The sequence below is a fragment of the Carassius gibelio genome, chromosome A6 (assembly GCF_023724105.1).
Source record: "Carassius gibelio isolate Cgi1373 ecotype wild population from Czech Republic chromosome A6, carGib1.2-hapl.c, whole genome shotgun sequence".
Taxonomy (NCBI): domain Eukaryota; kingdom Metazoa; phylum Chordata; class Actinopteri; order Cypriniformes; family Cyprinidae; genus Carassius; species Carassius gibelio.
This window is the reverse complement of record NC_068376.1, coordinates 13,886,449-13,910,788: the sequence shown is the minus strand read 5'-3', so window position 1 is coordinate 13,910,788 and position 24,340 is coordinate 13,886,449. Positions and strand designations below refer to the sequence as shown.

The following is a 24,340-nucleotide window of genomic DNA, read 5'->3' as shown; positions in this document are numbered from 1 at the left end:
TCTAATTTATTTTTGTATACATTTTAATGCAATGAACAAAAATTATAAATACAACACTTTTGTTTTGCCCCCATTTTTCATGAGATGAACTAAGACTTCTATGTACACAAAATACCTATTTCTCTCAAATATCGTTCACAAAACTGTCTACTGTAAATAAGTGAGCACTTCTATTCTATTCTCCTTTGCTGAGATAATCAGTTAATAATCAGTTGGCATATCAAGATGCTGATTAGACAGCATGATTACACAGGTGTGCCTTAGGCTTGCCAAAATATAAGGCCTTTCTAAAATGTGCAGTTTTATGACACAGCACAATGCAATAGATGTCGCAAATTTTGAAGGAGCGTGCAATTGGCATGCTCACTACAGGAATGTCCACAAGAGCTGGTGCCTGTGAAGTGAATGATAATTTCTCTACCATAATCCATCTCCAAAGGTGTTTCAGAGAATTTGGCAGTACATCCAATGAGGCCATCACAACCGCAGACCATGTGTAACCACACCAGCCCAGGACATCCACATGCAGCATCTTCACCTTCAAGATCGTCTGAGACCAGCCACCTGGACAGCTGCTGCAACAATCAGTTTGTATAACCAAAGAATTTCTGCACTAACTGTCAGAAACCATCCTAGGGAAGCTCGTCTGCATGTTTGTGACTACTAGGGATGGGCGTTTTCCACAAATATCACATTCGAATAATTGAGCTTACAAAAAACGAATATTCGAATATTCATTTATTTAAATTAAGTTTAATGATACAGACGTTATTTTACAGCAACATTTATTGTTTCCGTCATTTTGAACAAGCTTACACACAATAAGCTTGAACATTACACATCGTGTTTCGTAGCTGAAAACCTTTAACAATGTGTGCAAACAAACAAAGTACAGATTAAAAGCAAAAAAAAAAAAAAAAAAGTGAAGAAAGGAAAAACGTAAAGAAGCCTGCAGCAATTAGGCTATTGAAGAACGTAGCCTACACTTTACTTTGAAACTGTCAGCAAATCTTGTTTGCTTTTTTTTTCTATTGTTTTACATGTTCTTGTTAAGAAATACGGCATGTAAACATGATCGGGGGAAAGTCAGCTCCTTAGTCGGTTAACAATAAGGCCGGCTGCGGAGAAAACGCGATCTGACGGCACAGACATTGGCGGGACTCACAAATAACGATGTTCTAAGCAAATAAGTTTTGTGAAGCGCTTCGTGTTTTCATTTCACCACTGAATGGGATCCTCATCTGGTGGAATACATGGCTCCAGTAAGAACTGTTCCCACTCGTCTCGGCTGGACTCTCTGCAATCAACGCAAAAGAACTGGCTCAGCCTTTTCTGATGAGTGGGCATTGCATCCTCTTCATCGTTGGTGGCAGCGGCTGCATCCGCACCACTCGCATCAAGGAAAATGTTCTGATTATGTTAAAAAAAAGGGTTTTTTTTTTATTACTTCTCTCATGTTTTCATCAAGAAACCTGAGATGTTTGTACCGAGGGTCTAGGGCAGACGCGAGAAGAGGAGTTTTCACTGCATTCTCCAAGAGATGCCGCAACAATGCTCTTGAATTCGGTCACTTTCTGTGATTCTCCACGGCATATTTGAAGTACTGTAGAAAACCGCAGTTCTTAGGGGCCGTTCAGATATCGTGTCTTTTGCGCGCTCAAGTTCGTTAATTCCAATGTAGGCGCGCGGTATGCGCATTCATAATGGAAGGGACACGGTCGCGATGCTTACGCGATGCGCACGCGGTGCGACGCGCCCGTTTTTTCCAGGCGCGTCCGCACTGCATCGAGTTAAAAACATCTCAACTTTTCAGAATGCCGCACGCGCACCGCAGGTCATGTGACAAGAACTAAACATTCAGCTTCATCCTTTCCTGTAACAACGATGAAAGCTCAGCCAAGATGAAGCAACAGCTGATCATAGATGTATATGGATTGCCATTTTTAAATAAATTTAGTAGCAGAGCTACTGAAAGCGATTTTTTTTGTGCTGCAAATCCATTTTTCCTTTGCTGAAATTTCCGCAGCTTCATGGAGAGAGCACGTCATTGTTGCTTGGCAACGGCAGACGCCTCAGGAGCGCTTCTGCCCGAGCGCTTTGGAAAGAAAGAGAAAGCGGCACGCCTAGCGTTTTCCACGTGTTTATAGGCGCGATATGTGGATGGCCCCTTATTTATTCACTAATTATTTTTTGCTTGCAAACATCTTCAAATATGCTGTGGAGAATCACAGAAAGTGACCAAATTAGGTTTTATTGTGAACTTTTTTTTTTTTTGCGCAATTCGAATATCATTTTTATTTATCGAATAATTGGAGCAGAACGAATATTCGACTATCCGTGCACACCCCTAGTGACTACATGACTGCAGTTCGTCATCGTAACTGACTTGAGTGGGCAAATGCTCACATTCAATTGCGTCTAGGATTTTGGAGAAGCGTCTTCACGGATGATTCCCTGTTTCCACCGGGATGGTATGGCATCGTGTGGGTGAGCGGTTTGCTGATGTCAACATTGTAGATTGAGAGGCCCATAGTGGTGGTGGGGTTACGGTATGGGCAGGGTTATATAATGGACAACAAACACAGATGCATTTTATTAATAGCATTTTGAATGCGCAGAGATACCATCATGAGATCCTGAGGCCCATTGTTGTGCCATTCATGATCATCACCTCACTTGCAGCATGATAATGTACGGCCCCCATGTTGCAAGGATCTGTAAACAATTCCTGGAAGCTGAAAACATATCAGTTCTTGCATGGCCAGCATACTCACTGGACATGTCACCCATTGAGCATGTTTAGGATGCTCTGGATCAGTATATATGAAAGCGTGTTCCAGTTCCTGCCAACAGGGCCGTAGCTAGGGATTGTGGGACCCGGTGAAGGTTGTAACAGTGGGCCCTGTTCGTTCATTTGTATTTATTTGTGCAATTTACACAGTTAAATTTTTTTTTTTTTTTTTTTTTTTTGTAGGTGTCCAGATGCTGAAACCGAATAATTAAATGTCAAATAGCACTAGTGGTCTTCAATGTAAAAATAAAATATACAATCAAACCAAAATGTATTTATTATTTTTCATTAGACACCTTCAACATTCTCACATTATTACACTATTACATTATCGCTTGTAAAATGGTAATAAAATATGACAAGAACTTAAGAGTTAAACTGTGTCAGAACAAATGTGTCTTGATAATGTCATAACTTTGATAGAAATGTATGAAATGGATTACAATCAACCAAAACTATACACACAAGTGTTATTATGCCAATATTTACACAATTATCAATACTTTGTTCACCAATTACCAAGCAATGCTTAATTTTGTTCAGACTGTGGTGTAAAAAGGTTGCATTAGCTATTCAAAAAAAAAAAAAACATAAGCAATAAATGGTGCTTTATAAGGTGCTGAATAATTCTGGATGGATATAATTTTTATCAATTTCACTAGTAGTTTACTGTATGAAGATTCTTTGGGTATATCACAGTTCGCTTAATTTTGCTATTCTCACTTACATAAATGTATTATAGTGTCCTGTACTAAGTTTTATATATATATCTGGTGTCTGAATAATTTTTGGTTTGACTGTGCATTAATATTTATTAAAACTACAAAGTAATTTAGTCAAGAGCAGTGAGTGATTTTCTTTCTTTCATTTTCTTGGATTAGTAGCTAAATTAGGCGCGGTCACTTTAAGAGATGATGAACGCATCCAATATAATACACAATCCCAATTTTTTTCCTCAATGGTTTACTTTCATTTAAGAAATAACTTTTTTTTCGAGCATATTTTACAAGCCGGGTAATTTGACATAGTGTATGTATTTGTCGGAACAAGAGCTAAAAGAGGCAAAACTACGTGTTCAAGCGTTTTGAGACGCCTTTCTCTGCGTCAGCCCTGAACACCGTAATACTGAATTGGGCTCTTTGTGTTTTCTTTTTGTTTGTTCAAACTGCGATTTGTATTCGTTCGTTCAGGTGCAGGAGGGTCTTCGATGAGAACTTCGCAGAAGAGAGCTCGGTTCAGTGTCGCTGCCCGTGATACAAGGCTCTATCTCTCAGCGTGCGCACCGAACACAGCGCGCGAGTAGCCAGCTACTCTGTTAAGCTTTTTCGCGTCTTGTGTTTTGATGCTTTAGTGGTAATGGTAATGCTTAAAAACACGTGAAAAATATAAGCTTTGTCCGTCCTGATCATCTTTTTAGGCTGGCCTAAACCAGTCTTTGAGATCCTCAGCCATGGGCCCCTATAATCGTCACCACATTTCACCCCACTAGCGACGGCCCTGCCTGCCAATATCCAGCAACTTCACACAGCCATTTAAAAGGATTAGACCAACATTCCACAGGCCACAATCAACAACCAGATCAACTATTTGCGAAGGAGATGTGTTGCACTGCGTGAGGCGAATGCTGGTCACACCAGACACTGACTGGTTTCCGGACTCTCTGATAACTTTCACCTTGATATTTTATCACGGATGTATACCTAGCCGAATCTGTAGGAGTCTTTAAACTTGTGTGTATGCCTACTGTGAAATTACCACATCAAACGTGATATGCTAACCTGGATGCAGCTAAGATGCCGCCGGGTTTGCTTCAGGGAATTTTTTTTTTTTTAAAAGAAGCTTCTCAATGGAAACCTCGATAAGACGCACCCGATTATTTCCACTATTTCATTCATTGTAATAGGGGAATCAAGTTCCTGCCTCTGGTCTTCAGTCAACTTAGGTAAATTCAATGAATCCAAAAAATCCTTTATTTCTCCAACTTCTGCTTCACATGAAGATGTGTCTAATTCCAAATAAAATTTTCTAAAGACTTCATTAATATCTATTGGTTTTGTAACAATTCTGCGTTTAGAAGACTGAACAGCAGGAATTAGCGCAAACATTTCTCTGTGTTTAATATAGTTCGCCATAAGCTTGCCCTCTTTATCGCCAGATTCAAAATATATCTGCCTCACCCTAAACAGTTCAAACTCCACCTTCTTAGAAAAAGTATTACATTATATTTATATTTCAATTGTGTTAAATATCTCAAACCTTCATGTGTAGTTTTTTTTTAATCATCTCTAATACCCTCAGTTTGATTTATTTTTCCAAATTAGCCAAATCTTTAATATAAATTTTTTTAACATATGATGCATACTGAATAATATAACCCCCTATTGTATCTCGCTGGCGCCGATACAGGATGGCTGCCTCCGTGATGTGCTCTGCAGGTGATTTGTTAGTTTGCCCTGTCTTTAGTTATATTCCTGCAATTAGTTTCACCAGGGACGAGCTGCTGACCATTCAGCAGAACACACCACAAGATCTTTAACTGGATTTCAATCATTCAGACAGGGCCGGCTCTAGCCCTTGGTTGCCCTAGGCGAGATTGAGTTTTGCGCCCCCCCCAGGCTGAGTATCCCTGGTCTCAGTGGTCTGTGTTTCACTGGGACCTGGAATGCTAGATGTGGCCCCTTCGCCTGCAACAGCCAGAACAGTGGTGTTAAGTAACCATATAGGTTATCAATGAAGTTATGTTTGAAGTTACGTTTGAAGTTACGTTTTATGTTTTTTAGGGGAAGTCGTGGCCTAATGGTTAGAGGGTTGGACTCCCAATTGAAGGGTTGTGGGTTCTAGTCTCGGGCCGGACGGAATTGTGGGTGGGGGGAGTGCATGTACAGTTCTCTCTCCACCCTCAATACCACGACTTAGGTGCCCTTGAGCAAGGCATCGAACCCCCAACTGCTCCCCGGGCGCCGCAGCATAAATGGCTGCCCACTGCTCCGGGTGTGTGCTCACAGTGTGTGTGTGTGTGTTCACTGCTCTGTGTGTGTGCATTTCGGATGGGTTAAATTCTGAGTATAGGTCACCATACTTGGCTGAATGTCACTTCACTAGTAATACGTACAGTGCTTAATTTGTAAATTGCGAGGTACTGGAACAAAGCGGGGCAATGGATCCGGCACACGATTACAGAAGGGAGAGGTAAAGGAGCACTCGCGCAACCACATTGGTGGACCAGTTTAAGTCATTAAGAGCGTGCATGAGTTGCTTTTATAGTGTCTGTAAGGTCATGAATAACATGGAAATGCCATGCGATTTTAAAACAACTATTTCCAGGCCTAAAAACTTTTCTGAGGGGGACTATGTGTCGCATGGTTTTAAGCACTTATGCACAGGATATTTTAAATGTACAAAAGTATATTGGCTAGATGAAAAAAAAAAAAAAAAAAAAAAAAACTACTTCTTCAGTCTTCAAACACACAAAAACAATAGCCTTTACAGACATAGTGTCTGAGTAAAGATATGCTGTACTATTCAAAGTTATTTGTTTACCCTTGCTTTGCAAATAAGCGGAGATCTGTCTCCTCCAGGCTGTGCGGCGCTCAATCTGAGTGGAGGCCGGGTGAAGTGACAAGGTTTTATAAGAGCTTGAGGATCCAATGGCGTTACAAAGTTTTACAAGCTCCTTTAAATACTTATCATTGGTTAAATATTTCTAAAACCCTGTGATTTAAAATAATAATAAGGAATTATAATAGAGATATGAATTTTGGATATTTTTTCATGGCACAAATCTGGCTATTCTCTGTCTGCCATAATGAAACGCCGCCCCTGGAGGAGGGGGATCCGCCAAAATGAGGTGCAGGATCGTATTTCGGAGGTGCCGAAACTGGATCCGGCTTGTTCCGGCACAAATAAAGCCCTGGGTTTATTAGACTGCTTCATTTTCTTAATCAACTGCGTGCTTGCCTAACGTAACATAATGGCGACCCTAGAGGTGCTGTCCTGATCTAGAAATGCTGTTTGTTAACTGCAAGCCATTCTATTCGCCTTGGGAATTTTACTCTTTCATTCTGGTGAGTGTTTACATCCATACCTCCACAAGTGCACGTGAGCTCACTTTACAGAAACTCGCTGATCAGATCAGAGAGACAGAACAACAACACCCGGACTCTGTTTTAATAATTCTTGGGGACTATAATAAAGCCAATCTCTCCCGTGAACTACCAATATAAAGACAGCACATCACATGTCCCACAAGAGTAATTTATTGGATCACTGTTACACCACAATAAAGGATGCATATCACTCTGTTCCACGAGCAGCTTTGGGACGTTCTGATCACTAGGGCTGTCACAATAACACATTTTGCTGGACGATAAATTGCCCAATAAATTATCGCGATAAACGATAATAGTGTCATTATAAGACCAGTTTCAACTAATATAATGATAATGTCATAACGCGGGTACACCTTTTCAAAGATCATTAAACTTTTATTTTATTTTATGGCAGATTCAGAGCAAGAAATACCAACGTGTTGACTTTGTGTGGCTTAAAATTAATTAATTTTGTATGTTATATTATGTTTATATGCCAGTTAGGCATGCTCATATTGATCGTTTAACCGTTAACCGAAAATAAACATTTTGACCGATGAAGGGGCCGTTCACATATCACGTCTTTTTTTGTGCTCAAGTTCGTTATTTCAAATGTGGTATGCACGCGGTGTGAACTGAGTGCATTGACAAACGCAACTACACAGACATATTTAGCTGAGCAAGCCAAATGAAGCGAGTGAAAAGGAGGACCATTTCGAGAGAAAGGGCAACAAAGTTACTTGCAAAAAATTCAACATGGATTTAAAATAAAGCAGTAGTGCAAGTACAATGCAATATCACTTGAGATGCATCCACAAGCAAATGAAAGGCGCTTCCCAAAGCTGGTCACTCTAGTGAGACATTATATCTTTATTCCAGGGACATCTGTGCCATCAGAGAGGGTGTTTTCTGCCACAGGCTATCCACAGGTTGCACTCCAGACTAACCCCACATCATGATGTAAATTTAAAAAAAAATAAAAATTGAAAAAATAAATTATCGCAGCTGAAAAAATTATTGAGCTCATTTTTTTTATCGTGCGATTAATTGATTTACAGACTATCGCGATCATCTTATTCCGACCTACAGTACAGACAGAAACTAAAATCATCTAAACCTGTATTAAGGACTGTAAAAAGATGGACTAATGAGGCAGAGAAGGATTTAAAATCTTGTTTTGATTTCACTGATTGGGGTGTTTTTGAAGCTGCTCACAGAGACTTTAACATCATCAGTTTCTGTGAGGAAATGTGTATTCCTACCAGGACTCTCTAACTTACAACAATGACAAACCGTGGTTCACAGTTCCGTCAGGCCAAAGAAGATGCTTACGGGAAGGGGGACAATGTACTGTATAAACAGGCTTAATACAATCTGAAAAAGGAGATCAGAGTGGCAAAGAAGAATTATTCTGGAAAAATAAGGACTCCGTTCACTTCGAACGACTCGGCATCAGTGTGGAAAAGTGCGAGAGATCACCAACTACAAGACACCATCCCCCAGCACTGTGGAGAATCAACGACTGGCAGACGATCTGAACGAGTTTTACTGCAGGTTTGAAAAAAGAACACCCATCACCTGCCCTGAACACCTCTCCAAACAACCGTTCACACCATTCACAACTCTTGAAACCCATCTTGAACACCTCTCCAAACAACCGCTTTCACCATTCACACCTCTGGCACACCCCCCTCTCCCCCACACCTGCAATACAGATAAGCGAGGATGCTGTGCGCCAAGTCTTCCGGAAGCAGAAAAGGAAAAAAACACCAGGCCCAGACTGTGTTACACCAGCCTGTCTGAAATCCTGTGCTGACCAGCTGGCTCCCATCTTCATACAGATCTTCAACAGACCACTGGAGTTGTCTGAAGTCCTTTCATGCTTAAAACGCTCCACCATCATCCCCATCCCAAAGAAATCTAAAATTACAAGACTAAATGAATACAGACGTTAAAGCCACAGGCCTGTAGTCATGAAGTCATTTGAAAAACTGGTGCTGGCTCACCTGAAGGACATCACTGGACCCTTGCTGGATCCTCGTCAGTTTGCCTACAGAGCAAACAGGTCTGTGGACGATGCAGTAAACATTGGACTGCATTATGTTCTGGAACACCTATACAGACCAGGGACTTATGTGAGGATCCTGTTTGTGGACTTCAGCTCAGCCTTTAACATGATCATCCCAAACTTCCTCCTGCCCAAACTAACTCAGCTCTCTGTGCCCACCTCCGTCTGTCAGTGGATCAACAGCTTCCTGACAGACAGGCAGCAGCTAGTGAGCCTGGGAAAATACACATCCAGCACCCATACAATCAGCACCGGAGGTCCCCAGGGCCGCGTTCTATCCCCACTGCTCTGCTCCCTGTACACTAATGATTGCACGTCTAAGGACCCCTCTATCAAGCTCCTGAAGTTTGCAGATGACACCACATTCATCGGCCTCATTCAGGACGGTGACGAGTCTGCTTACAGACAGAAGGTTAAAGAGCTGGCTGTCTGGTGCACTCTCAACAACCTGGAGCTTAACATGCTCAAAACAGTGGAGATGATAGTGGACTTCAGGAGAACACCCCCTGCTTTCCCCCCACACACCATCATGAACAGCACTGTGACTGCAGTGGAGTCATTCCGGTTCCTGGCCCAACAGAGGTTGTACTTCCTTCGCCAGCTGAGGAAGTTTAACCTGCCACAGGAGCTGTTGAAACAGTTCTACCCCACAATCATTGAATCCATCCAGTTACTGTCTGGTTCAGCTCAGCTTCTAAATCTGACCTCAGAAGACTATAGAGGGTAGTCTGAACTGCTGAGCGAATCATCAGTACAACCCTCCCTTCTATTTAAGAACTGTACTTATACAGAGTGAACAAAAGGGCCAGTAAAATCACTTTGGACCCCTCACACCCAGCACACTCCCTCTTTGAACTGTTGCCATCTGGTCAACGCTATAGAACACTGAGCACCAGAACAACCAGACACAGGAACAGTTTATTCCCTCAAGCAATCCATCTAATGAACAATTGATAATGACTGTGGAACACACTACAATATTTATATTTACAGGTCCTTCTCAAAAAATTAGCATATTGTGATAAAAGTTCATTATTTTCCATAATGTAATGATAAAAATTAAACACTCATATATTTTAGATTCATTGCACACCAACTGAAATATTTCAGGACTTTTATTGTTTTAATACTGATGATTTTGGCATACAGCTCATGAAAACCCAAAATTCCTATCACCATAGTTAGTTTAGTTTCTATGGTTGTAGCTTGTGGCAAAGCATCTCTGATGTTTACTTCACCACTCCCCTGCAATTGCTCGTACCCTCATTATAGAATACTTCACCAACCCATCCCCTCTTAGCTTCTCTGCTTCCTTCTGTAACAGGTGAGTTTCTTGAAGAAACGCCACCTGACATTTCTCTGCCCTTAGTTTAGTCATAACCTTCCTCCTTTTAATTGGATGACCTAACCCCTTGACATTCCATGTCATAAGACGCAATACTCTAGATAAATGCAATACCAACTTTCAACAAAACTATGTAAAAAAACAAAAAAAAAAGCATTCCAAAACCCATATGTATAATTATGCCATTATGCCATTGACACCCAAAGCCCACTCCGAACAAAATTGGATTACTTCGGATTTAAAGTTGTAATGTTTTTACTTCGGATTTAAAGATTTAAAGTTTGTCTGTTTATTAATCAACACCCCCCGCCCCCCGCTAAGCTGGTGTCGAATCACAACACAGGAACCGCTGCCACAATCAGAACTCGTTACGTATTTCTGAAGGAGGGACTTCATAGAACAAGGAAGTCCTCAGCCCGTTTTTATGACAGTGAAAAACAGCGGTATACTGATAAGTGAATAAGTGAATATTAAGTGTAAAATAGTGTTTTTTTTACACGCGAAACATGAACATGTTATATTGCACACTCAAAACACAATCAAAGCTTTAAATAAAAAACACGAAAAACCTGACCTTTAAGGTCCAGCACTTTTCAAAAGGACCAAACAGGGCTGCGTTTGCCAAAAGCAACTATGGTCACTAGTTCTGTCATTACCAATTGAGATCAATGGAACTAACAACCATAGGTAGATAACGGAGCTTTTGAGAAACGCACACCAGAGCAGTCACGATTAACGAGCAGGGAAGTGACTGCAGGTGGCAAAAAACATGTAGAGCAAGGCTGCTTTTAGTCCACTGTTTTATGCCCCTAACTCACTAACTTCCCTCTGTCTTGTTTACTCGGATGTAAGTCACTGATTTTGTTGCATGAGTACCCAATACTGGTGGAGCCTTAGGAATGAGCTCAATTGGATCATCCTACCCTTGATTACTTAGAATCTGCTATGGGGTTGTTTTATTGTTTAAATTGTTCCCCTTTTTTTGTTTGGTGCAATATTCTATATGTATATAGGTAAGGGCTGTTATCAGGGCCGTAGCCAGGTTTTTAAAATTACAGAGGTATCAAAGCTCCCATAAAATAAAATAGTGCTAGGGCTGTCAAATTACAATCAGAATTTAAAATAAAAATCCACATTCAAATGCCAAAAAACTACAAATAAAAAAAAAATTCTAATTCACTGCAACCTCTATAGCCACAGGGGACAAAAGCTGTTTCTTCTCCCGAAGTGAAATTATGACTTTTAAGTTTGAATATACCTCAATACTATTAATATAATATATTAATATTTAAGTATAAAATGTGTATTTAGTTTTTCAGCCATTTTGACAGTCCTAATATTTAAGAGGAACTGTTTGAAGGCAAAACATTTGAATAACAATTTAAAACTATGTCAGTGAGCAGTATATTATGTCAATACCAGCTTTCTGCTTTGATTGTTAGTATTTTCATTTTTGTCAGTGAACAAAGCAAATAAATGGTCGACTTGATATTTAAATGTTTTATGAATCATTTTATATATAAAAAAAAAAAACTTCACTGGAAGCTACCAGGAAAACTTATTCATTATTAATCATATACCTAAATCGTAATACTGAAGCCTTGCATTGAAATTTGAACTATGCATGTGAACATAAAGCCCGCCTCAAATATTTTTTGCCAATGATGAGTGGTGACTGTCACCGTGGTAGATGTCTGAGGCAGCTCAGATGAGGAGGTTTAAGTTTGATATTAGTGCTGTGCAATTTCTTTGCAGCACGAAGCAAGTTAATACCATACTATAAAATTATTTCACAAAGCAACACCACGGTGTGATGTGGAACTAGAGCTGGGCGATATATAAAATATTAGCACGATGTAAAATTCGAAAGTATTAGGAATATCGAATATTTCAAATTCAAGCATACTTTCCCAAAAGAACGTGTCAAACATAAAAAAGAGACATGTAACTGCGGAATGCTCTACGTGCCTCTACTACTTGAGCTTTCATGAGAGCAGTTGCCAGATAACATGAGTTTAAATCCACGATTCAGTCAGAGCTTCGCTGCTACAAGGATACAATTTTCTGCCCGGTGTTTGCTTATTTTAAGCAATCTGACGCGTCAGAAGAGTACATGCAGATTGCATATGCCTTTAATTGTGTTTGTACTAATTAAAGTAGTTTGTCATCACCTGGAATGCGAATTTAAGCAGGGGAACCCCGCCAAAAAAATTTGATTTTTAACTGGGGACCCGCTCGAAACACAATGGGCTAGTTGCATATCTTCTTCCATCTTGGATTTCTGGTCTTGCGAGTGTGTGCTTTGATGCTTCCTTTTGTGCTAAACGCCAGTGCAGAGAAAGGGAGAAATCCAAATATTACCTTTTATATATGTTTACAGGATTTATAATATCACTTCAAATGCAAATAAGATCTACCCTGCTATTGTTACTATACTATAAATGTTAACTGAGCCAGTGCATCTGAAATGTGCGTATGTCTGGGTCCGGCGAATTAATTAAATAAACTAATGTTCCCTACTGTTCACGAAATGAAAATTGAACTCATGGTGTGTACACACATACCTTATTTATTTTTACCTTACCAATTATGTAAATGTAAAAATTACTTATTTCCCGAAAATGCTTGTATTACATTGATTTTTATTTTATTTTTTATTTTTTATTAAATATTCACCTTGTGAGATGTGATTTATCTTCACATTTCTCAATTGTGCACATACTTTAGTTTGTTTCATCATCATTTACACAACATATTTTATTATTTTACATAGTTAACTTTGCATCAAAAAAAACGGGCTGTAAAATAATACAACTAATACATGACTAATTTTATTATTTGTTTTATCTGAAGAATTCATAACAAAATACATGCGCTTATAAACAAAATTATTTATGCTGCTATTTATGCAAGATATTTTAGATGGTTTTGATGTATTAATTGATGTCATTTAAAGTTAAACTTTGCAGTGTATAATGTTTTAATGAAAAGCTATGGCAAACACATGCATGACAACAGGTTTCAGTCATTTACATCAGTCTATCATTCTTTAAGGTTTCTCATATTTGATGGTAGCATCATTTGCTATGCATTGCTCATAATGAATTCTTAATTTAGTTGTGACAATTTGGTGTAATATTTCAATTACCAATGATTTTATAAAGTGTTTAAAGGGGTGATTAAATCTATTATGTTTTTATATAGAAGCGGGTAACTAAATAAATTCAGGATTAATAAGGTTTTCAGTAGTGCAGTTCAGAAAACAAATAACAGAAAGTGACGAGTGTTTTTGAGCAAGTTCTTTAGAACCTGTATAGTTCCTTCCTTCCCCGTAGGGGCTAAGGGGATGTTCAGTATATTATTGGTGATGTTCAGAGACTGGTCACAATTTGTTACACACACACACACACACACACACACACACACACACACACACACACACACACATATTTACATATATGTACATTGGGGATTGAAAGTTTGGGCACCCCTTGCAGAATCTGTGAAAATGCGAGTAATTTTCAAAAAATAAGAGAGATCATACTAAATGCATGTTATATTTTATTTAGTACTGTCCTGAGTAAGATATTGTACATAAAAGATATTAACATTTAGTCCACAAGACAAAATAAATGCTGAAATTATTAAAATAACCCCACTCAAAAGTTTGGGAACCCTTGGTTCTTAATACTGTGTTCTGTTACCTGATGATCCTCGACTGTCTATCTGTTTTGTGATGGTTGTGCATGAGTCCCTTGTTTGTTCTGAACAGTTAAACTGAGCAGCGTTCTTCAGAAAAATCTTTAAGGTCCTGCAGATTCTTCAGTTTTCCAGCATCTTTGCATATTTGAACCCTTTCAAGCAGTGACTTTATGATTTTGAGATGCATCTTTTCAGACTAAGGACATTTGAGGAACTCAAACACAACTATTTAAAAAGATTAAAACATTCACTGATGCTCCAGAATGAAACAAGATGGATTAAGAGATGCACAGTATTAATACACAGTATTAAGAACCAAGGATTCCCAAATTTTTGAGTGGGGTTATTTTAATAATTTCAGCAATTTTTTTGTCTTGTGGACTAAATGTTAATATCTTTTATGTACAATATCCTACTCAGGACAGTACTAAATAAAAAATAACATGCATTTAGTATGATCTCTCTTATTTTTTGAAAATTACTCATATTTTCACAGATTCTGCAAGGGGTGCCCAAACTTTCGATCCCCACTGTATATGCGCGAATGACAGGTTTGACACAGGACATGTGAAATACAGGATGTACCCGACGTAACTGGCGAGATAACCGTAGTTTGATTGCCACCGGACTAAGAATCTTCAAAATAGTAAAGGGACCGACAAAACGGGGCATAAGCTTCTTAGAGCCCTCGCGAATAGGCAGATTCCGAGTGGAAAGCCACACCTTTTGCCCACATACATAACGAGGGGCTTTAACCCGGCGACGATTAGCTGCCCTACAAGTGCGCACTCTAGTAGAACATATCGCAGATCTCACCCTCCTCCAAGTGCGCACCTTGATATAAAAGCCTGTACGGAAGGTACGGAAGTCTCAGGCTCCTGGGAAGTAAAGAGCGGAGGTTGGTACCCGAGGCAGCCTTCAAAAGGGGATAACCCAGTGGCCGACGAGGGTAGGGAATTATGGGCATATTCGGCCCAGGACAGCTGATCGCACCAGGAAGCCGGGTTCTGAGAGGTTAAGCTACGTAACATACGTCCGAGGATCTGATTGGTTCGCTCAGCCTGCCCGTTGGTTTGGGGATGGAATCCTGACGACAGACTGGGGGAAGCCCCAATCAGCCGGCAGAATTCCCTCCAGAACAAAGAGGCGAATTGCAGTCCTCTGTCCGACACAACGTCCGAGGGTAGACCGTGAATCTTAAATACATGATCAACCATTATCTGGGCGGTCTCTCGGGCAGACGGTAGTTTAGGAAGCGGAATGAAATGTGCGGCCTTAGAAAAACGATCGACCACAGTAAGAATAACCGTGTTGCCGGCAGATGATGGAAGACTGGTGACGAAATCTAAAGCAATGTGCGACCAGGGGCGCGACGGGATGGGGAGAGGTCGGAGGAGACCTGCAGGCGGGGTGTTGCTAGACTTTGTCTGAGCGCAGACAGGACAAGAAGCTACAAACCGGCGTATGTCCCTCATTCTAGTGGGTGAGTATGAAGAAGGCGAGATGACAGATCATTAACCTGTGCAGCCAAACTCTCCACTGCGCCCCTGGCAGCAGATAATTCCTCTTCGTGACGACCCAGCATAACTCCCTGGATCTCGACAGCAGAAAAAAACGACTCCCCCTTCACTGGATCCATTATGGGTCGGATTATTCTGTCAGGTGCAAGTACAGAAGATCCAAACGCAAAAGGTAGCCTTCAATAATTACAGTCCTTTATTATAACAAAAACAGCCGAAGGTAGATGGCATAAAAATAGAACAAAAAACACTCTCCTTAAACTCGACAGAAGAGCCTCTGCCAGGCGGGGCAGGGCAGAACAAAAACTCTCTAACAGGACTCGAAAAGGAGAAGGACTACTTGAGTGGAGAGAAACCCCGGATGGCTCTTCCCGGCTGGGGACAGGAGACAGGGCACACTAAGGCGAACGCTGCTACACAAGACAGGACAAGACGAGGTTATGGTAGACAATCACACAACGGCATAGCTCACACAATAATCCGACCCAGGACAGAGAGAACAAATGCCAGAAATAGACTGGAGTAATTAGACAAGACAAGACACAGGTGAGAGCGCAAAGCAGAGAGAGTGCTGATTGCGATGAGCAACAGGTGAAGACAGAGCGCAAACAGGTGCGCGCACTGAAGTGAGAGAGAGAGCGAGAGCGAGAGAGAACGAGACCCAGATCCTGACAGTTTTGAGCATAGACAGTAAAAGAAATGGACACAGAGACCCCATTGGATTCAAAGGAGAAAAATGAAGTCAATTAGAAGCACGCACTTCCTGGGGGTCGGGCATACATTTTCGTCTTTCTTTAGAAATAATTAATGGACAAATGGAGTCTTTAAACGCCTCATATGTAAAGTTATTCGCTGTCAAAGTGACGCCAAAATGAATGGGAGTCAATGGAATTCTAACAGTAGGTGGGGGTCCGCTAGCCAATTGCGGCGCCCAGGGGTGCTTCAAAAAATATGAAACCCTGCCCCCCTGGTTTTGAGTAACGTTGGGAGGGTTTTCTTGTGAAGACCTGGCAAAAACTACCGGAGAACGCAAAATCAATAGATGGCGGCGTTGACGAGCTTGTGAGAGGGAGTTATGAGATATCCACAACTCTAGTTAAAACTAGTATAAAGACAGCGTTATCGGTCTTAACGCAGAAATATCGCAGACAGAATGAAGGTGATTATCAGATACCAGGGCAGGCGCTCCGCACACGCACATCACGCACTGTGCGTAGGGCACCAACTGCTTGGGGGGGCACCAAAAAAATCTGGGTCATGAAAAAATCATCACAATAGGCTACTAGTATAAATAACAAATAAAATATTTCTAAAAGCATGTTAATATACAAAAGCAATACAAAAGTAATATAGGCCTAGACCAAATTAGTCGAGAAAAAGGTGAATCTCTGTGCCAGTCATCCTCTGGTGCCTTCCCTTCCCCACCTCCCAGTGGTCTGTTCGATTATGCCTCAATCAATGTCAAATTTGGCAGACACCGACCTCAGACATGGCCTCGAAAAGGCACCAAGAGTCGGGGGCGGAAAAAAAGAAGAGACAGCGGGATGATGCTCGCGCGTTGCTTGCAGGTAAGACAATGTTTTAAATAAAAATGTTAGTTTTAAAAGAACGGCGTTAGGTAACGACGTTATTTTTTCAGTAACGCGGTAATCTAAATAATTACTTTTCCCGTCATTACAACGCCATTAACGTTACTGAACGTTAAATGCGGTGCGTTACTAAGCATTGATTTAATAAACTATAACTATGCAATCCGAACGCACCCCTGGCTCACACAGCGAGTGAGCAGGTGGGTTAATGACGAGCGGTTGTGATTGGCTAAGGCAGAGTCATGTGTTTCATGGTAGCCAATCAGAGCCAGTGTTTTTACACACATGCCGGCACACGCGGCTGTGCCAGCGGCACCAAACACACACACACACACGCAACAGCTACACAGAGATTTGCAGCAGAGATGGCGAGATGGTGAGTCAGGAGCAATCCGATGAAAAGTTGGCATTTTCAAGGTGAAGATATAAGCACTACTTCAAATTCATTGTGGTCAAAGGCAAGAACGTGCATATAATGTGTACATGCAATGTGTGACTGGCATCTACAAAGCTAGTGGACAAAAACACTTTTCTTACAAAGATAATACTTGAAGTGCAGGATTAAACTCTTGCTGTCTGTTGACGTGCAATAAATATTGAAAGTTATGTACCTGTCTTTTCTACTCATTTCAGCTGACATGTGAAAACTGCAAAAAAAAAAAAAAAGTACAAATTCTCTGACATGTAGCAACTTTTTTTTTTTTTTTTTACAGTAACGCAAATAGTTATTTTCCTGGTAACGAGTTACTTTTATTATAGAGTAATTCAGTTACTAACTACTTTTTGGAACAAGTAGTACGTAACTATAACTAATTACTTTTTTAAAGTAACATTCCCAATACTGCTGATAGCTGATTTTGCAGCTAGGAAATGTAGGCGTGTGCCTCTGTAGGGCGTCTGACAACTGATGGTAGTGAAAATGTTTAATATAGTTCTATAGAATAGCAGAATGGTCTCTTCATAGAGATGTAGTCCCTCTGTTAGGTAATTTCTACTGTGCAGTTATGCAAGCATTTGTGCTTAGGGCACCCAAATGTCTAGAGCAGGCCCTGTTAGATACAGTATAGTTTGAAAGTCTGTGCATTCGGCTGAATGTATGCTGGCTAGCAACGAAAAAACACACGTCAAAATACACAGAATTGCATCACTTGTTTATAGCTGTTTTTACAAATATTTTCATTGTTACAACAAATACACGTTTGCACAAAAGTGTATTTTATTCATAAAGTCAAAAGGTAATATAATGTGGTCTAAGTTTAAATGTAAAAAAAAAAAATAATAAACGTTTAAGATATCTTGCCATAACAAAAGTGGACGTTTCTGTAGAATGACCCTTAATATTTATGCAACACACCCATGACACCTAGTGTGGCTTCACACAGTGTCACGATTACGATCTATTAACGTTACCATGTTCGGTATTTGCTATTGCTAAATCAAATGGTATTTCTGTTATAAATACGCAAAGCAACAAAAGGTAACTCATGATTGTCTAACCTTTCCCATTTCAACACCAACTCAGCCTCAGGAGCCGCCATCCGCCAGTGCAAGTGAATAAATTACACACTTCCTGGATAGGAGCTATGACTATGGCAAGCCTTTTTAACATTTATTCTTTAAGCTGTACTAGTATCTTTTTTCAAGTTACTAGTACTTATTTTTTAGATACTAGTATATTTTCCGTTAAGTACTAGTACTTATTCATTAGGTACTAGTGCTTATTCTTTAGGTACTAGTGCTTATTCTTTAGGCACTAGTGTCTTTTGTAAAGTTACTAGAACTTAATCATTAGATACTAGTGCATAATCATTAGATACTAGTACTTATTCACTAGATACTAGTGCTTATTTATTAGGTACTAGTACTTATTCATTAGATACTAGTACTTATTTATTAGGTACTAGTATTTATTAATTAGATACTAGTACTTATTGATTAAATACTAGTACTTATTTATTAGATACTAGTATTTATTTATTAGGCACTAGTACTTATTCATTAGATACTAGTACTTAATTCAGTAGTGACTAGTAACTTGTATATTGTTACTTGTAACAAATTTAAATTTTTTGCTATTGACTTCTATGGGGATCCGTCATTGAGATATCAACTATTGAGTTTTGACTAGTATGTATTCCACTAGTGACTGGTACTTAATTTTTATGTACTAGTAGTTATTCATTAGGTACTAGTGTGTATTTTTTAGATACTAGTACTCATTCATTAGATACTAGTACCTATTAAATAGACACTAGTACTTATTCATTAGATACTAGTACTTATTATTAGATACTAGTACTTATCAATTATATACTAGTACTTATTGTTTAGATACTAGTAATTATTCATTAGGTACTAGTGCTTGTTTATTAAAAACTAGTTCTCATTCATTAGATACTAGTACCTATTCTAGTACTTATTTAATAGATACTAGTTCACATTTATTAGATACTAGTACTTATTCTAAATGTTACTAGTATGATTTTTTATTTTACTAGTAATTTTTTTGTTGAACTCTACTGTAGCCATTTGGACTAGTCATAACATAAGACGAGTAAAAAAGCAGATCTGACTAGTAAGATAAGAATAGTTACTAGTAGTGATTAAAAAAGGTACTAGTGTCTAAAGAATAAGAACTAGTACCTAATGAATAACTACTAGTATCTATTAAATAAGAACTAGAATCTAAAGAATAAGTACTAGTATCTAAAAAATAAGTACTAGTATCTAATGAATGCTTACTAGTAATATTTAAATAGATACTAGATACTATTGCAGTAATTACTAGTCAGAAGTTAAAAGATGATATCAAAAACAGAATAACTCCGAGTCCCTGTTAGTTTGGAGATATCTTCAACCTCATTAAGAACTAGTAAGAATGCATTTGGAGATATCTTCATTTAAACAGATCATTACATAAACATGAGTTCCTCTCCACCGTCCAATCAGAGTCCACATGGTAATACAATACGCAGAATAAATTTGATAGTTAAGGAAGCTTACTGGCTTTGTATGTTAGACTAGATATTGCTAAATTGTTACCATGAAAACAAAAGGAATTATTACAAACCTGTTGTCCAATAAAAGTAAATTGACATGTTTTACAACAAATTTGCTTCATTAACATCAGTCGAGCATTTGAAATAACTTCCATAAACTTATCATGGGCGAAACTACATCGCTTGTACATTCACTGTTTACTGCTCGGTGTCAGGGGCAGTGACTGTAATTCATCTTATTCGCTTGACAGTGCAATAAGTGATGACAGTGATGAATCATTGACATTAACGACATTAACGTTAAAGACATTAACGTTAACATTAACATTAAAATAATATGCAAACTGCCAAACAAAATATGATGACACGAAGAGGAAAATAACTAGGTGTCTTGTCGCATCCTGCCACTAGAGGTCACCCGTACAATGACCAACAAACAGATAAGGCTACTGTATAAAAAAAAAAAAAAAATCAGAGGTGGGGGGATTTGATGAGGAAGATGTCTTGCCTGCAGTAGCCAACACCTTTTAAAGGGTTATATTTATCTAAATAGATGAAGGTCTGTAAATGTTTTTTTTTTGTTATTGAAATAATGAAATAGGGCTGTTATTGGAATTTTTATTATTCTTATTTACAGTAAAGCTGCTGAATAAAATAGTACACGATATCATAGGCCTAGCACAATTTAGACTACAACACCGTCATGGATTTAATAAAAAAAAAAGGGAAAAACAGATTCACTCTTTTATTCATCATAATTTTGTACATTTGCATCTCAACTCATAGTAGGAGACTGGGTATGTTTGTAAAACTTTTTGTTTCAACATCTGTATCTCGCTGAACTTTTTGAGCTAGAGTGCTAAAACATTTATACGAAGTACCCACATTTTTTCACCACAAAAGGCACCAATTCAGACCTCTGCAAGAATTGTATTCTTTGCCTTATAAATTGATGTCAAATACATAGAGTGCCTTTGTTACAATCTTCTCCACTACTGGGGTATAGGTTTGCTTAATATAGGCCTGCTGATTACAGTCAGACAAAAGAATCAAAAACAGCAGCCACCTCATAAAGTTTGCTTTAAAAACAGGTTAAACAATCTAAAAGAACAATACAAAACAATGTCGGACCTTCTATGAATGATCACATCTCCAGTCCACTTACATTTGATGCAGGAGTGTGTGCGTATGTGTAAATTAGACTACTGGAACAAACCTCCTGCACAGTATACGGTATCCAGTATCCAGTGTACCTATGTAAAGAACATGTAAATAAGAACATGTAGATCTAGCAAAAACTGAGTTAATGTGTGTGTGAGATTGTGTATGAATTATCTCAATCAGAGTCACAATGGTGAAAAAAACTATGTTTTTACCCTATGCTGATGGATCCAGCAACTGCATAGTGCACATTCTACCCACACTTCCTTTTATCTTTGAGCTGCCAAAAAAAATAAAAAAGGCTCCATGTAGACAACATGAAAGTTCTCAGTTCAAGGGAAACTGTTACAGCTTACCCCACCACCCCTGTCATCCAATGTGTAGTTAGCAGTATTAGCATATGGTTTGAAATTAGCAGTTTAAAACTGCATAACATTTATTCTAATTTAAGTTATATGATTTTATCTGTAACACTTTGTAGTAAGTAAAATAATAGTTTTCGTCAAGTCTCCCGAGGACTTGTCTTGAACTCAAAATCAGGGGCGGATGGGGACTAAATGGCTTTGTTGCAATGGTCCATTACACCTGCTCTTCCACACACCTGACCATAATGGGTTTATATGTGCCGAGCAATTTAATACCACGTGCTAAAATATAACACACTACAGATATATAAATGTTTTTTTTTTTTTTTTTTTTTTTTTTTTTTTTATGAATTATACTTGTGTGCTTACTGCCAAAGTTAGCCTGTTATTTGTCTCTCCTGATGTTGGCAAACATAATTTTGAAAAATCAGTTATCAATTAGCTAATATCAGATTGATATAAATAAGACTTGTAGGAAGACTTGGGCTGAGGCTAGGTGCACTGTGTTTTTATTTTCCTTTTCAGTGAAATTACTACAGAGTCAATCACAATGGCAGATTTATTGTACAATAATAATCAAGTGCTATTATAAGATTATCACAATTGAACAAGATTTTGATTCACATCTTTATTAAATCTTTGTATTCCATCTCGTACCACACTTGATGGAGAATCACTTGACACTTTGCTGTAAACCTATTCCACATTATAATATTCAATAAAACTGTATGTTAACACGTAGGAGCTTGCTGCATGAATCCGTGAGTACGGTTTACAAATCCGAGGGAACGGATTACGAAAGCGTGCGCACCGATAATTAATTCGTGGGTACAGATTCAAAAACCGAGGGTACGGTTTACAAAATCTGAGCCCATGGATTGGAAATTCGTGGCACAGTTTGTTAAACAGAGGGAACAGTTTATGATTTCGTGATTACAGTTTATAAACTGAGGGGACGGATTGCAAAACCGTCGTCACGGATTGATTTTTTCTCCTACAGGTGATGTCCCGGGCTCCCTATTTTTGAATCAGTAGGCTACTCACAAATTCATAATCTGTGCAAACGCTTTCGCAATCCGTTCCCTCGGATTTGTAAACTGTAACCTTACAAAATCTGAGCGCACACACTGTAGTTCTCGGATTTTTATGAACCCCATAATTTATATTTCAGAGACCGATATATCCCCCCCCATGCCCCGCCCCTGTTGGTATGACGTCATATCCTTCACAGATTAGCCCGGGCAGTTTTATGTACTGCACTCCACTGCTGCGCTAATATGGAAAACAGGCAACAGCAAGGCAGCGATAATTTAATATCGCTGGACAATAATGAGCAACCTGTAGTTGCAGTGTTTGACAGAGTTTTTAATGCATTTCAACGTGCCAGGCGAGAATTAATGGCTACCACATCTTCAAATGGTACTGACAACATTTTGACTGCAACAAGAACTCTTTTCAGGAGACGCAGATATCAAGCTCAAGGTAAGTAATTTAGTGAGTATTCTTTGAAGTGACATCATATAGGCAGTTTTAACAGGCAATGGTGATGAACCTAAAATAATGTATTAAAAGATAAATCAATGAACTGAACTACTAATATGGCACAATGGTGTCAAGTGGGCCTTTATGGGGTTTGGCGCTCTGTAGCTGAGAAATTGAAAATCCCTCTCATTAAAATGGGATTAATGTACTAGTAGCACACATATAACCAATTGTCCTACACTAATTATTTATAGTTTTATGCATTTATACTCTTGTATTAATACCATGTTTTAACAACCATCTTTAAATGTACCTTTTGTAGCACCTGGCCATGGTTGCCAGGTTTTCTAAACAAAACCCGCCAAATTGCTTCTAAAAACCTATCGGCAACCTCCCACTCTCTCTCCTGAGGCCAATAAGGAAGTGACTAAAACTGCAATTCATCAACTGGCCGCTTGAGACTGGCTGCAGAAGGGTGTCAATCCAGGGGGCAAGGAACTCGACCGGAAGTTGAAGTCGGGTGGGGGCTGCCATCCTTTAGCAGAACTTCACTTGCGTTAGCATTCCCATTGACTCCCATTCATTTTGGCGTCACTTTGACAGCGAATAACTTTACATTTGAGGCGTTTAAAGACTCTGTTTGTCCATTATTTATTTCTAAAGATACACGACAATGTATAAAGGGCTCCATTACCTTCTATGTTACATTATGGCCCCGTATAAACAGTTTTTGTAAAAAATAGGCTAACGATTGCGTCATAACCACTCGTCTCTCTGTCACATTACCGTACAGACAGGAGGAGAAGCTCACAGGCAATTAACTTAATATGGCGTACTGGCGTTACATTTTAAAATACTATACAAAATAATTAATCAGAATACTTACTCCTGTTCACTCACGACAAAGAACTCCCCGCTTAAGCTCGCCGTCTCTGCAAGATTAACGATGGCAGTTTGCACGCACAGCCACTTAGAAGATTTACATCTGTCAGACAGGTTGCTGACGTCGTCAAGCTTCGTTTGAGTCTGCGCGTCAGAAACGGAAGTGCTAAAAAACGCTAAAAATGGGCTTCACTTGTCTCAATTGAGTTCCAATGGGGTCGCTGTGTCCATTTCTTTTACTGTCTATGTGTCAATCCCATAAACTCATGTTAAAATGGCCAACTTTACAAGAGGAAAAAACATGTTTACAGCCTAGGCCAAAAAAAAAGATTTTGGTCTATATAGCTA

General features: G+C 39.1%; 1 protein-coding gene across 5 annotated transcripts in view; it reads right to left on the bottom strand.

The window, feature by feature from the left end:
* The window catches only part of LOC128016251 (endonuclease V), a 207,447-nt gene extending 188,785 nt beyond the window's left edge, over nt 1-18,662 (bottom strand). For all 5 annotated transcript variants that reach the window (XM_052600768.1, XM_052600769.1, XM_052600770.1 and 2 more), the window contains exon 1: nt 18,601-18,662. In XM_052600768.1, the coding sequence (XP_052456728.1) occupies nt 18,601-18,641 (41 nt within the window). In that variant the 5' untranslated portion in view covers nt 18,642-18,662. The remainder of the gene's footprint in view (nt 1-18,600) is intronic.
* Between the last annotated feature and the right edge of the window lie 5,678 nt (nt 18,663-24,340).